General features: G+C 57.8%; 1 protein-coding gene across 1 annotated transcript; it reads left to right on the top strand.

Annotated features, from left to right (window-relative positions):
* Positions 1-9,629: 9,629 nt before the first annotated feature.
* LOC104331812 (ciliary microtubule associated protein 1A-like) lies at positions 9,630-14,045 on the top strand. The gene is made up of 8 exons (XM_075427117.1): positions 9,630-9,994; positions 11,423-11,598; positions 11,685-11,810; positions 12,482-12,685; positions 12,898-12,996; positions 13,264-13,385; positions 13,692-13,832; positions 13,959-14,045. The coding sequence occupies exons 1-8, from the start codon at positions 9,630-9,632 to the stop codon at positions 14,043-14,045; spliced, it is 1,320 nt and encodes a 439-aa protein (XP_075283232.1).
* Positions 14,046-15,074: the final 1,029 nt, after the last annotated feature.

The following is a 15,074-nucleotide window of genomic DNA, read 5'->3' as shown; positions in this document are numbered from 1 at the left end:
AACTGGTTGGGTTGTGCAGCTGCTGGGCCTGAGCTTCAGAAACGCCAGTGCCCAAGGACTGACCCCATCTCCTCCCGGGACAGGGGCTGCTCCCCAGCCACGCTCGGCACCGTGCCTCCACAGCCGACCTCTAGTTTTAAGCTGTTGACTTCAGCGCGGTGGTTGCGCGCACGCGGATGAAATGCGAGCTCAAATACCTCCATGCAGAAGAGTCCTGGTTTCTTTGGGAGCTCCCAGGGGCACAGTGCTGGAGAGCAGATGCGTGTGTGTGAGTTAGCGTCGCATGGGGCGAGACAGACCAGCACAGACCTGCCCTGTGCCTGTCTGCAGCAGCTCTGCTGCCTGCAAACTGCACCAGGGAAGTTTTATCAGGGCAATGAATGCCCTCCAGTGGCAGAAAATAGCGAAATAGATCAGTTCAGCTGGTTTTCTGTAACTGCTATGGAATTGGTGTATATAGTTCAATTCCAATTTGTAGATGTGTCCACATACAGTGTAGCAGTGCAGTATTAGTGGGCGTCCTTGTCTCTGCTGCACGCTGTTCTAAAAGGCAAGAGCAAAGCTCTAAACCTCGTGTGGTGGGTTGACCCTGGCTGGACATCAGCTGCCCACCGAAGTGGCTCTCTCGCTCCCTCTTCTCAACTGGACAGTGGAGAAAAAAATATCAGTCCCCTGCGGGGTCACAAGCACTGGCAGCAAACCTGCTCCAGCACGGGCTCCTGTCTCCAAGGGTGCACAGGTCCTGCCAGGAGCCTGCTCCAGCGCAGGATTCCCAGGAGGTCACAGCCTCCTCCGGGCATCCCCCTGCTCTGGCGTGGGGCCCTCCCCGGGCTGCAGGTGGGTCTCTGCTCCCCGCCCATGGGCCTCCATGGGCTGCAGGGGCACAGCCTGCCTCACCACGGGCTGCTCCAGGGGCTGCAGGGGAACCTCTGCTCCGGTGCCTGGAGCACCTCCTGTCCCTCCTTCTGCACTGACCGTGGGGTCTGCAGAGCTGCTGCTCTCACACAGTCTCACTCCTCTATCCTACTGCAATATTTTTCCCCCTCCTTCTTAACAATGTTATCCTGGAGGCGCTACCACCGTCACTGATGGGCTCAGCCTTGGCCAGTGGTGGATCCATCTTGGAGCTGGCTGGCACTGGCTCCGTTGGAGGCTTCTGGCAGCTTCTCACAGAAGCCAACCCTGTAGCCCCACCACTGCCAAAGCATTGCCATGCAAACCCAATACACCTCAGCTGAAATCTTTGGCAGTGGTTTCTTTTATACAAGACAACGGACCCCAGGATACTCTTACTAACAAACTCATGTTGGTGAAGGTCACGTAATCGGACTGTCCAGCTTCATGAGCTGCCTGTTGATACAGTTGTGTTTGCTGGAGCATGTAGCAGAAGGGGGGGCATCCAGCACGCTGCAGCCACCAGGTAGAGACGGGGAGAATGGGAAACAGGGGGTCTGAACATGTGAATCTCTTGCGCAGTGAGGTTTTATGCAAGTGGTGGGTTTTCTTCTGTTGTTCTTGTTTGCGTTTTTGCTTTTTAAACAGTGCTGTCACAATGTGTCCAGGCATATTTGTGGGTCAGAGAGATGAAGGTATTTCTTGCTGGTTTACAATGTGAAAGCGTCCTTTAGAGGCTATCAAATGTGCTGCAGCCTATTTCCATATTTGTCATGGAATAATCCTCTCGTAATAGAGATGATGTGGAATGCAAATGTGTTTGATCACTCTACTTTCCAAATTCAGAACAGGTTTATAAACAAACAAGAAACTTTTATAACCATAAACCAAAACCCAAAGAAGGTCTGGAATAGCACCCCAGTCCTGACCCTGCCATGCCTGTTTGCTGAAGTGACTTCCCCAGCCTGCAGATACCTTCTGCTGTCCGCAGGCATGTGCAGCAGGGCCAAACAGTCATGGTTATGTCAAGAAGTCCATAATACTTCAGTGTTTTCTTAGGACAAACAATTATCTGTGGGTTCATTAGAGAAAGCAAACCTATAAGCTATTAGCTCCGTTGTTTCTGTGCCCTGGGTTTATGTGTGGGACCGCATCAATCTGATGACACTGTTGGTGGGGACCTTTTCTTGTTCCACGTTTTAGCTTGTTGTGATAGCCAGGCATCTAGTGCGCAGCCCACTGCTGGTGTGGGCCAATAGCCTGGGAGTGGAAAGCTGGCCTCAAGGACCGAGTCCTGCCCAGCATATTTTCTCTCTGAGTTGCCCCAGAGTTTATCCATCTGGAAATCACATTACCATCAGAATCTTTAAAAACAAAATTAAGTGGTGCTTTTTCTTTTTTTTCCTTGCCATGTGAAGCACAACCCTTACAAATACTCTGGAAATACTGACCTCAGAAAGGGCTGATGCTAATGTGTCTTTTCTCTCTGGTTGCCCTCTGCCGTGCCCGGTCTGGCCCCGTGCTTGATTGCTCTGTGGTGGGAAGGCAGTGGTCTTGATCAAGGCCTTTTCAGTTGTCTTCGATAACTTTACCTTGTTATGTGCAATGCTTACAGTAAGTCTTCACTCAAAACAAAAAGATGATACCCTGAGCTCGAAAGTAATCTTTTTGGGTGATAGAGAGGGTGCCCTTTTGGAAAAGAGATGAAGTTGTGTTGCGTGTGCTATGTGAACAGCGGCACAGGTAGAAGAAGTAATTTGTGCTCTAAACGACCCTGGGTGTTGTCTCTGGAAGTACTGCTTTTCCAGAAAGAATTTTCTGGGTTCATCATCATTTGGTGATGGCCCAGGAAAGAGTGAGATCAGAAACTGATGCAAGCGTTAGTGCAAGGTGCATGACTGTTGTAAACTGAGGCAGGTTTGCCATATAAACTTAGTACGTGTTATTTAGCATTTCACACATCTCCTTAGGTGCCTCTACCAACTACATAGGAGTTTACTATTTAACCATACATCACTCATGAGGATTGCACTTAAAATGTCGTTAGGAAACAGAATAATAGTGTTCATATTATTTACGTTAGTTCTGAAGTGCAGGAAGAGGTCTGCTTTCCTTCCTGACTTTGGCAGAGTATTGATTTTACACTTCTTCAAATATTTTGCTCAGTTCAGCAGGCAAATATAAAAAGATATTTTTTATTTTATTCTAGGAAATGCAATAATCTATTGGATTAAATAAAAGAATTACCAGAGATGTTAATTTAAAAGAACTGGTTATCTTTCTTTTTATTTAAATGACTTAGCAAAGTTGGTAAAGATACTAAAACAAAAGAGTTTTTTTAAGAATTATTTATTATTACTTTTTCTTTTTTTTTCTTTGAGGCTAGTATTATGAACACTTAAAACACATACATAAATGTGTATGAACATACATAGTATTACTATCAATTCAAGAGTAGAAGAGATCCTCTGTTAAAGAAAAACATATTTTTCTGCTTTCTTCAGATTGGTTTCCAAAGGTAATTTTCACCTTGATCCGAATGATATTTGTCTGCTGTTGAAGGCTTTCATGTGAGAAGTCCAAAGATGTTTTTTACAGGATGCTCTGGCGGAGCTGATTTCATGCTTATGCGTTACAGCTGAATGTTAAGTTTTCAGTTTTCAAACGCAAGTTATAACAGCATGTTCATTCTGCACAACTCAAATAATAGAAGTGTCTGAAATGTAATTCCTGTTGACTTTCCTGTTGAAAACTCATGTTCTCAAACTTCATCAGTCAATATTGCCTTGTGTGCATTTGTGCCTATCGACAGCGTGTCGGGCTAAGAGGAAAACGAGCTCATGTTGACACAGTGTTAGTTGGAGGAAAAGGTACATATCTGCTGGGAGAGTCATGTTTAACAAGAGAAGTGGTGTTCAACAGCACCACTGGTTTGAAATCAAGCACCGCAGTTAATTTGTTCAAACAGCAGATCCACAGCCTCGTGTGAAGTCTTGCTGCGCCATCAGCCCTGGGCTGGGTGAAGTAGTAAACGCAGTGAAACCAGGAATCTTTGCCTTGTTTTGTCCCAATAACCCTGTCCAGGGCCTGGCTCCAGTGGAGACATGGTGCAAAGCTTTCAGGTGGTGTCTTCTCCGAGGGTCCCTTTGTTTTTCCTAGGGAGTGCTACCCTGCGGCCTCTGCTCCGTGTGGCCCAAGAGGGAGGATGCAGGCTCTGAGCGTCGGCTGGACCGAGAGCCGAGCACCCTTTGGCTTTAACCCTGCTGAGCCCCAGCTCCCGGAGCTAAGGGCTCCTCCTCTGGCATTGGCCTCCTGGTTGTCCAGGGTTGTCCTCTCATGGATACACCTATTTCTCAGACAGCAATACCAAGTTGCTGCAGCTGCCCCGTCTTCAAACACACCATACGCTTGTGCTCCCTGCAGCCATGATCACTGGGATTAGTCAAGTCTAAGCAAGTTTTAGTGAGCACTTATCTGTATGTCTAGCTAGCTTCAGGGTCGTGCTGGTACGCTGATGCCAAAGGTTGTGTTGACCCAGAAAAGGAACTGGAGTACATCCAAACTCCTCTGCACTCAGCTCACGGGTGTATTCAAATTAATAGGGCAGCTGCAGCAACGCTGAGTTTTGGACATCGGATTTTTCATTTCCAGTTTAATGCCTGTTCTTAACACTGTGATAGCCATCCTTTGCACAATTTTGTGATTTATGATGTTTCCCTTGCCCTTTTCTGAGAGTGGTGTGGCCCTTGGGTCAACATCTGTATGCAAGAGCATGCAGAGGACCTGGAGTGGCGAGAGGAGGACTTGCTGTTTCAGATCTTTTTTTTTGTCCTTAATTTCTTTTTTTTCTTATATTCTGAAACATGGCCTGTGAAGGAAAGGAATACATGAACTCATGCCACTTCTGTGTTCAACTAGCTTTTTTGAGCAGGCACTTCCCCCCCCCCCCCCCCCCCCCAGAAGAAGCAGTGAGGGATATGTTGATGAGCGAGGATGGTTGTACATGGCAGCAGAAAATCTTGGCTCATCCCATTTCTCCTTTCCTAAACAAGAACCTAAAAATACTGCCAAAATCGCTCTCTGCAAAACATAGAATACGGCTCCTTGGCCACGTAAAAGCTGACTGGAGCTATGCCGCTGTTCAAAATACTTTCAGATTTATAGGCCGTGTGCGCTAAATGAAAATACTTGGAAAGAAAAAGGAGGCTTTCAGGGATTATTGATTCTTCACCTTATTCTGGACAAATAAACCGACGGGTAAAAAGAGAATAAAAATGTGTTTACTGAAATCAGACATTCGATCTGATAGGGAGAGGCAGCTGCAGACCCAGACTCGCCCTACGTGCTGTTGAATCTCCAGGAGATCTGGACTGCAGATCAGACCCATTAGTCAGTCCCTAACCCGGGCGAAGCCAGCAGCAGAAGGTGAAAAACATTGGAGAAGACTGTGGCAACGCTTACTAATCCTTAGCCTGCGCTGTGGTGATTTTTTCAAGTTGGGCTCATGTCCCGATCCAATATCGGGGAGGTTTCGATGCCATCCCAGGAGACCAGATTAAGATGCAAACGCAGCCATATGCCATGCAACCTTGTAAACTTTATTTTCGGTGAACTGGGAATTGGAGGTCTGGTGGGGACGGCAGTGGGGGGGGAAGACGAGACAGAAAAAAAAAAAGAGTAAAGTTGGAAAAACCCCAGCGGGCAAGGAAAAGAAGTGCGGGGGGGGGAGATCAGTTACCACCACCACGGATTCGACGATGTCCAGCGATGTCCAGTCGGCTCAGTCTCTGTGCAGGCGTGGAGGCCCCGGCGAGGGCAGAGCCCAGCAGCGAGGCGGCGAGGAGGAGAGCAAGAGGGCGGCGAGGAGGAGAGCAAGAGGGTGGCGAGGAGCATGTGCTGCCCTTTTATAGGGGCATTTGCGCATGCGCAGAGCATGTCTGCATACGTGCAGTTCCTGCCATGCGTGCTGCCCGCTTAGACAAGTCCGTTCTTGCCCATACACGCGCTTCTCTGTGCGCAAGCGCTTTCCTGCAGGTCGTTGTGGCGGTTTCTTTCCAGAGGCCAGCAAGAGATGACAATGGCAATGTTGAGACAAAACCAGATTGTAGCGGTCTTCTACACTCTGCCTGTGCCCCCCGGGGCTGCTCGCAGTGAGCTCGCTCCTCGGCTCCTGCCCGCCGAGCCTGGGACCCCGTGCTGGCAGAGCCACTGTGTTTGTCATGGAAAATGGTCAAGGCTTGGGAAAAGCTGCTTCGATTCCCGGGGGCCACGCAGCGTTCCCTCGCTGAGCCGTGGGTGGGCTCGTGTCTGCGTGCGCTGCGGGTGAGTCTGCGTGCGTAACAACGCTGCTGGTCAGACCTTGTCGGAACAAACAGTGTCCCCAGCTAACAGGGAGGAGGAGGAAAAGGGAGCTTTATTTGTAGAAACAGATGACAGAGAATTTTCAAGCATCACCTGAATTTGATTTAGAACTTCATGCTACCTCTAAAGAAATCAGATCTGAAATAGACTGGAGGGTGACAGGGTGTGGTACTCCGCACGCCGAGTTTAGACAGGCAGCTGCCCGCATCCTGGGGTCCCCGTTTTTTGCCTTGGCTGTTTTCCCAGAGCCTTTGGGCAGGAGAAGCTGGAAGTCATCGGGAAGCGCTGTCAGCAGCTGGGCCAAAGATTTGGTCACTCTACGCCTCCGTCCGAACAAGTTTCTGCAACAGAAGGCGAGAGCAGTGCAGGCAGCACGCCGCGATGCCCAGCCGCAGGGAGCAGCCCAGCTTGGCCGTGCCCCCCGCGCCGTGCCGGGAGCCGGGGGCTCTGGCAGAGCCTCCCTGAGGACGAAGCCTTGGTCTCTCGCCCGCGGGCGCTCGCCGGGTCGGAACACATCGTCAGCCCCCGTGCGAACGCTAACAAGGAGCCAGTGCCGTACGCCGGAGCCAGCCTGCCCTACTGCAAGGTGGGCGGTGGGGCGGCGCAGGGCATTTTGGGGGTCACAGGGGTGGTCGGGTAGGCAGGGGGAAGCTTGGGGGGTTGCACAGGGCAGGTGAGGGCTTCAACAGGGCAGACTGGGGGGTCGTGGGCAATTTGGAGGTTGCACGAGACGGTTTGGGCATCGCTGGGGCGGTTCGGAGTTTGCATGGGTGGGTTTGGGAGTTTTCAGGGTCCCAGGGTGGTATTTTTGGGGCGTAACCCCCCATTTTTGGTTGCAGGGGGAGTTCTGTGTGGAGGCAGTGAGCGAAGGGCTGGTGGTGGCCTTCGTGCGCTGGCTCTGCCGCACTGCCCAGGGCTTCGCCGACGGCCCGGCTGAGCAGGGGGCCCCCGCGGCACCCCCAGCCCTGCTGCTGCTCCTGGCCTGCCTCTGTCTTGACTATGAGGCCACCACCATCACCTACATCCTCACTCTCACTGACGAGCAGTTTCCTCCCCAGCTGAGCCCCTAAAACTGCCCCAGGTGGCCCCAAGATGGCCCTGAGGGGACCCTGAGTGTCCCCAGGATGTCATGAAATGGCTCTGTATCCCTCTGTGTCCCACCGTCCACTCAGGACGCAGTGGTGGGCACTGTGGCGTGCGTGGAGGCATGGGGAGCTCCCTTCTCTCTCTGTCCTCCAAAATGTCCCTGAGCGGAGCCAAAGTGGCCCCAGGAGAGCCTGAATTGCCCCAGGGGACTTCGAATGGCTCCAAGTTCCTCTGTGGCCCTGTGTCCACCCAGGACATGGTGGTGGGGACGATGGTGTTTGTGGAGGTCTGGGGATCTTTCCTTCTGTCTCTACGTGCCCCCAAATGTCCCCGAGGGACCCCAGAATGTCCCCCAGTCCCTCCCTCTGCCCTGCTGTCACCGCATGTCCATCCAGGCTATGACCCGGGGGACGGCAGCACACATGGAGACAGAAGGGTCCTTGCCTGTGCCAGCGTCTCCCAGATGTCCCCAAGGGCACCTCAGCATGTCCCCAGGGGGGTTCTGCATGTCCCCAAGTCCCCCCCAGCTGCCCCAAGGTGACGCCGAGACCGGCACGGTGTGCAGAGGCACGGGCAGCGGCACAGCGGCTGCTCGACCACTACGTGCAGGTCCAGGGCGCCGCGGTGGCGCAGATGCTCAGGAAGAGCGTGGAGACGCGAGACTGGCTGGGCACTGTCGAGCCCCGCAACGTTTGTGCCATCATGAAGTGCGTGGTCAAGGACATCACCGCCATCGACGTCCAGGTACAAGACCAGGAGCCTAGAGAGGCTGGGGGCAAGGGAGGGGCTGAAGTCTGCTGGGAGGGAGGTCCCAGGTGTCTTAAGAGGGTCCCGGAAGGGTCCAGAGGGAATCCCTGAGGTCACCACAAGGTCCTTGAGGACTTTAGAAGTCCCCAGAGGCTTCCTGGGAGAGCTGGGAGTCCCACAGGGTCCAGGGAGGGGAGGGCTGAAGTTCCTGAAGGGTCAAGAGGGGACGCCCAAGGTCCCCGTGTTGAGGATCTCTGGGGGTCCCAGCAGGGTTTGGGAGGGTCACAGAGGATTTGAGGGATCCTGGGTGGGTCTAGGGGGCAGTCCCAGAGGGTGTTTCAGGTGGATTCTGGGACTCCAGCCCTGAGAGGGTGCGGTGCCGCAGGTGGGGCAGCTCTTCGAGGAGGGCGTGCGGCGGGCGCAGAGCAGCGACTCCAGCCGGCGCGTCTTCTCCATCTACAGCAGCTCCCGGGCGCCCGGGTGCTACACCCCCAGCTACACCCCCAGATCAGCCCGGCCACCTTGGCCCCGCGGTATCTTCCCCGTCACACTCTTCGTGTCCCCAGACTGTCCTGATATACCTCCCTGCTGTCTCGACATCCCTTGGCTGTCCCCAGACCGTCCTCGTGTTCCCCTTGACTGTCCCAGTAGCCCCCGATGATCCCCACGTGCATCCCATGGGCCTCTCGTCTCTCCGTGTCCTTCACCGTCCCCGCGGTCCCCGACTGTCCCCACATCCACTGCCCATCCTCGTGTTCCCCTGCCTTTGTGGCCCCAACCAGTCCCAGTATCTCCTGACCGTGCCTGCATCCTCTGACCCTCCCTGTCCCCATCCCCCTGTCTCCTGATGGTCCCTGTGTCCCTGCCCCCACATCCCGTGGCTCCCTCGAATACTGGAGTGTCCCCGTGTCCCTGACTGTCATGTGTCACCATCCCCAGTGCTCCCATGGACACCCACCTGCTCAGCAACATCCAGAAGCTCTTCTCCGAGCGCATCGACATCTTCAGCCCCGTCGAGTTCAACAAGGTGAGGCCACGGGGGCATCCCCATGTCTCTAAGGGTCCCCCCGGTCCCTGTGTCCCCAAGGTCCCTAAACTGCCCACCTTCCTGGCTGTCACGTGTCCCTGGGGTCCAGGGGGTCCCCAGGAGCTGATGAGCAGGACGAGGGAGCGCTGATGGTCCCCTGTCCTATGCGTCAGGACTCGGCAGGGGGTTCCTGCGGCTGATGGCCAGGGCGAGGGTGTCCCCGTGTCCCTATGCTGACTTGTGGCCTCCCTGTGCTCCTGACAGCCAGGCCAGGGGTGTCCCCTATGTCCCACTGTCTCACGTGCCCAGGCTTGGCAGTGGCAGCCAGCACGAGGGTGTCCATCCTGTCACCCATGTGCCCGTGCTGAGGAGGCTTGGGGCCTCCCTGCACTTCAAGAATCCGGGCCAAAGGAGCCCCCATTCCCCTGTGCCGCATGTTCCCAGTGTCCCCATGTGTCAGGGCTCGGGGGATCCCTGGGGACTGGTGACCAGGAGAAGAGAATCCTAGGAGCCGATGGCCTGCAGAGGGGTGTCCCCAGTGTGCCCGCGTCCCCGGGCAGGTGTGGCTCGGGGCCATCCCCGTGCCCCTGTGTCACATGTCCCCGCTGTCCCCGCGTCCCAGGTGTTGGTGCTGACGGGGATCATCAAGATCAGCCTGAAGACGCTGCTGGAGTGCGTGCGGCTGCGGACGCTGGGGCGCTTCGGGCTGCAGCAGGTGCAGGTGGACGGCCATTACCTGCAGCTCTACCTCTGGCGCTTCGCCGCCGCCGAGCGCGTGGTGCAGGGGCTGCTGGACGAGGTGGCCGCCAGCGCTGCCCACTGCTGCCTTGACCCCGTCCCCACGGAGCACAGCGTCGTCGAGCTCATCTGCGAGCGCGGGTAGGGAGGGGGACACGGGGGTGCTGTGCAGGACGTGGCGTCGCGTAGCAGAGGGTGCAGGGACGTGTGTCACCGTGAGGCACAGCCGAGTGGGGACATCTCTGGGAGGGGGACATCTCTTAGCCGCTGTTACGTATATGGGGAGAACCTGCCCCCCATCAGTCCCCTTACAGGATGTCCCGTGTCCCCACACAGAAGTGTGCAGGGTCACCCCCCTGTCCCCACACCCACATGGGGTCACCCCATGTCATCACCCACCACCCCCCAGCCCTGGGATCACCCCCACATTGTCCCCCCACCCCGCTGAGTCCCCTCGGTGTGTGCTGACACCCCGTGTTTTCCCTGTAGCCCCCGTGACACACTGTGTTGTCCCCCCACCTTGGTGACATCCCCTCGTGCCTGGGAGCACCCTGGGCCCCTTTGTCGCATTCGGGGACGATAAATAAAATAGGTGTGAGCTGTGCTTTGTGTCCCTGCTTGTGCCTGGGTGGGGACAGGACCCGAGAGGGACAGACGCCTGGATCCCTGGGGGGCAGTGGGGGGGTGAAGGGGGTCACCTGGGTCCCTTGGCCACCCATGGGGCAGTGGGCAGGGGACAGAGGCAGCCCCTCGCACAAGCACCCTTCTGTAACTGACAGCAATGAAACAGAACCCCCGAGGGTCCCGAGCCACCAAAGTCAGGAGCCACGAGCCTCAGCGGGCACTGAGCAGAGTGCTGGGCGACGCCTGGGGTCGTTCACTCGGTGGCTCGCTGCTTTCCCCTCTGCAGTGGGATGGGGCAGAGACTGGGGAGGGCAAAAGCAAGAAGAACGCGAGGGTGGCGATAACGGCAGTTTAACGAGTGCAGGGAAAGCAGAAGGAAAGCCAGTGATGTGGCGGCAGCCGCCGACCAACGCCCAGCCATCTTGGGGCAGCGGCTGCCTTGGCGAGACCCCCAGTCCCGAGAGCGGAGGCTGCGTGGTGCGGGCCGCGGCTCTTGGCGGGACGAAGAACCCGTAAAAAACGGGATTCGACTTCTTGGGGAGAAACGTGAAAACGCTGCCGAGCTGCAGCTGCCGGCCGGCGATCCTTGCGTGAAGGCGCACGGCAGAGCCTGCCTGGTCTCTGCCCCGCGGAAACGCCGCTCTGGGCTGCGTGTGCCAGGACGAGCTCCCAGAAGTGGCACCACGGAGGTTTGACCTCGCTAACGAGAACCCCAATGGCAAATTGTGCTGACGAGCACCGGGCCCAGCTGTACTGCCCGGGAGAAAGGAGCCCGCGCTGCAGCGGCGGCTGGAAAACAGCGCAGAAATTCCGGCCATTCCGGTGCACAGTCGCGTCATCGCATCCCTCACAGTGACGGAACCATCGCAGTCCCAACAGTGCTCCCAGACGGAACGCAGAAGACAGCAGCGTTCTGCCTGTTGCTGTGCCAACACGGACCCACAGTGACGTCACCGCGCGTCACCACAACAAACCCAGTCGCGTGCCCCGACGCTGGCGGTGGCTCCACAGCCCTCCTGCTCCATCGCTGACCGTCCTCCCCTTCGCCGCCCTCCCCGACCACAAGCTGCCGCTTCCGAAGATCTCGCCCGCGCCCGGCCCCATGGCCACATCCAAGAGAGGTGAAACCCTGCCGCTGCCCCGGGAGGGGGGGTTGGCCCCGCGCCCCTTCCGGGACCCCCTCAGCAGCTCCCCTGCTCTTCCCCAGACTTTGTCGGCACCTCCACCACGGACGAGCCCTGGGTGGGCTCCTGGAGACCCCACCGCCCTCGTGGCTTCATCATGGCACAGTTCACCAGCCCGGGGCCCAAATACACCATCCCTGGGACAACCGGTAAGGCCGGCGCGGTGAGGGACAGGGTGGCACACAGACCCCTGCCTCGGGACCACAGCCCCGAGCCCCCCGCTCGCAGCTCTGTGCGGGCGGGCGCCAGCCGGAGGAAGGCTCGGGCTGTGGGTGGGAAAGCCCCAGGGATGAGCTGCCCGGCTCTGCGGAGCGCAGGGGGCACAGGAGGACACTTGTGTCATGTCTCTGCTACCAACCTGTTGCTCCCACCACATCTTTTCCTTCTGCTCTGCTCTTCCTCTCTGCCTTCTCCTCCTCTTCTTCTCCTCCCCCCTCATCATCTCCTCTTCTACTTCATCTTCTCTTCCTATGCTTCTCCTCCTTTTTCAGCTGCTTCTTCTCCTTCACTTTCTTCTCCTCCGAAATAGCATTAAGGTGTTTCTTTCCCACTGGGGCTGCAGGAAAGCAAAACATCACAGAAGCGATCTTTATGTTTGCTTGGAGTTGGCTCAGCAGCTCTTTCACAGTTTAATACTTCAGAAAAACAGCATTTTGGTGATGTTTGATTAATGGCACAGTGTTGCTGGAAGTCGTTGTACCCTTGTATTTGCCCGCTGGTATTGTTCTTGGAGGAAAAAGTCACACAGGAAAGGAATTTCTTGAGGCCGGCAACTCCACTACAGCGCTTAGAAACCACCTTTACGGGCTTTTCTTCCCAGGTTACCTCTCTCACAACCCCACGAAGGCCAAAGCCCCCGCCTACACTTTCCAAGGGCCCAGGCACCGCATGGCAGAGGACTGCTCGCCGGGTCCCTGCTACTACGTCCCGCCCTCGGTCACCAGGCACGGGAAGCACGTGGGCTCGGCGCAGCACCTGGGCAGGCGGCTGCCCGGTAACAAGATGGATGTCACCCCCGGACCGAGTGAGTAGGGGTCCTCCAGACCCTCTCCCCGGCACGAACCCCCCCCCCCCTACGCTGCCGGGGTGCAGAGCCGTCCGCCCACCCCCGAGAGGGCTGCAGGGGGGTGCCGACAGGCATCAAACAGGGCTGGGCACCTCCTCCTGGGCTTCCCGCTTGGGCTGGGGGAGAGCAGCCCAGCTGCACTGCTTCTCTCCGCTTCTTCTCTGCCCCAGGCGACTACTCCATCGACGCAGCCAAGAAACACATCTACAAAAGCTCCCCGGCGCATTCCATGGCCTTTCGCCAGAAAGTCCGATGCGAGCAGTTCCCAGGTAGGGCGGCTGCACGGGGAGGTGGATGCAGCCGGCAGCCCCGGAGCAGCCGCACAGCTGGGCACAGCGGTCCCCCCGCCAGCTGCTCGGAGCCCCGGGGCGCCGGCTCCGCTCCCCCCTGGGCAGAACGGACGATGCGATGGACGGAGGTGCGGGAGGAGGAGCAGGGCATCCTTCGCGCTCCCGCAGCCGGCTGGGCAGGCTGCCCCGCTCCCCGCGGCACGCTCTGCCCATCCCCACCCCGTTCCCGTTCCCGTTCCCCTCCAGGGCCCAACGCCTACACCCTGCCCCGGATGATGGGGCCCAACACCGCCCACACCCACGCCAGCCCGTGCTACTCGATGCAGGGGAAGAGCAAGCACCACAGCTTTGCCGAAGACCTGGCCAAGGTGAGCCGTGCCTCGCTGCTCTCCCGGCGGCGGGAGGGCTCCGGCGCCCGCTGCAGCCCCTCTTCACGCAGAATCCCGGGTGCCCCGGCTCTCTGCGGGCCCTCCCTTCCCAACAGATGGTTTTGGTGGGGCGAAGCTCGTCGGCGCTATTGAGGATCTAACCCGGGAAATCCGCCCCTCCGCAGGGGAGCCGGAGCTCCTGTGGCTCCAAGCCTCTCCCTGCCATTCCCGGCCATCCCGCATGGGTGCCCAGCGGGAGCCAGTGCCTGCCCGTGACCCCCAGCCCCCTTCCCGCTTCTCTTACAGACGCCAGGTCCTGCCGCCTTCCCCAAGGTGAAGATGGATGGCTACAAAACCCGGGCCCCCGCCTACACCATGGGGATGAGGACCAGCCTCAACACCGACAAGACGGTGAAGCCGGGGCCGGCAGCCTACAGCCTGGGCAGGGTGAGGCGGCCGCTGGGCTCTGCTCCGCTCCGCAGCCCACCAGCCGGGCGCGCCGGGCGGCCTCGAGCCTCTTGGGGAGCCAGGTCCCGCTGCCACGTGTTTCTCCTCTTGCTTTTCCCCGTCCAGGTGACTCTGACCAAGCCACAGGCGCCGGCCCACACTTTCGGGCTGCGGCACTCCTGCTTCACCGCCCCGCTGGTCCTGGACGTCTGACCTGCGTCTGGAGACGCCAAGGAGGAAGGCTCCTCAATGCCTGGGTGGAACGGCAATGACGATGGGCACGTGCGCCAGCACAGGTCGGGAGGGCTCTCGGGAGGCCGTTGTCTCCAGCCCGCGTGGCAGAGGCAGCCGGGAGATCTGCCGGCACCGGCTCGGAAGCGACGGGGACTCTGCCATGCTGAGTAAGAGGTGATGCCCAAAGGATTCGCCCCTGATTTCCAAGGGATGCTCCGGCGGGAAGGCTTGCAGATCTGTGCCTTTCCGACCCGTACGACCGGCCCGCGGTCTGCAGACGAGCTCTGCGGGCTGCGCATCGACGCCTGTTCTCCAGCCGCGTGCCGACGCCCGGCGGGGACGAATGTGGTGTCGACGGGACACGGGCGCTGCGGGGCGAGCGGGAGCCGGAGCGATGCCCGGAGCAGCGGGGCGGCGGCAGAGCCACAGGGTCCTGCTGTCGGCAGCGGGGAGCGGCTGCACTGGGGTGGGATGGACGGGAGCCGCTTCCGACGGCGCCTGGGAGGGAGCACGGACCCTTCTGGAACTTCCGTCCCATCGAGAGCGCTGGGGTGAGGCGCAGGTGTGCTGCCCGCCCAGCTCTCCCTCGGGAATCACCAGGCATCCAGCTCGCTTTCCGGTTTTGCTGTGGTCAGCGCTGACACGGAGCCATCCCTCCTCCCCCCCGTGACTCTTTGTCCCGATCCAATATCGGGGAGGTTTCGATGTAATCCCAGGAGACGAGATTAAGACACAAAAGCAGTCATATGTCGTGCAGCCTTGTAAACTTTATTTTCGGTGAACCGGGAATCGGAGGTCTGGTGGGGACGGCAGTGGGGGGGGGGGAAGACGAGACAGAAAAAAAAAAAAAGGAGTAAAGTCGTAAAAACCCCAGCGGGAGAGGAAAAGAAGTGTGGGGAGGGGGGAGATCAGTTACCACCACCACAGATTTGACGATGTCCAGCGATGTCCAGTCGGCTCAGTCTCTGTGCAGGCGTGGAGGCCCCAGCGAGGGCAGAGCCCAGCATC

This window comes from Opisthocomus hoazin, chromosome 7 (assembly GCF_030867145.1).
Source record: "Opisthocomus hoazin isolate bOpiHoa1 chromosome 7, bOpiHoa1.hap1, whole genome shotgun sequence".
NCBI classification, from domain to species: domain Eukaryota; kingdom Metazoa; phylum Chordata; class Aves; order Opisthocomiformes; family Opisthocomidae; genus Opisthocomus; species Opisthocomus hoazin.
The sequence above is the reverse complement of the archived record's forward strand: the minus strand, read 5'-3'. Positions and strand labels throughout refer to the sequence as shown.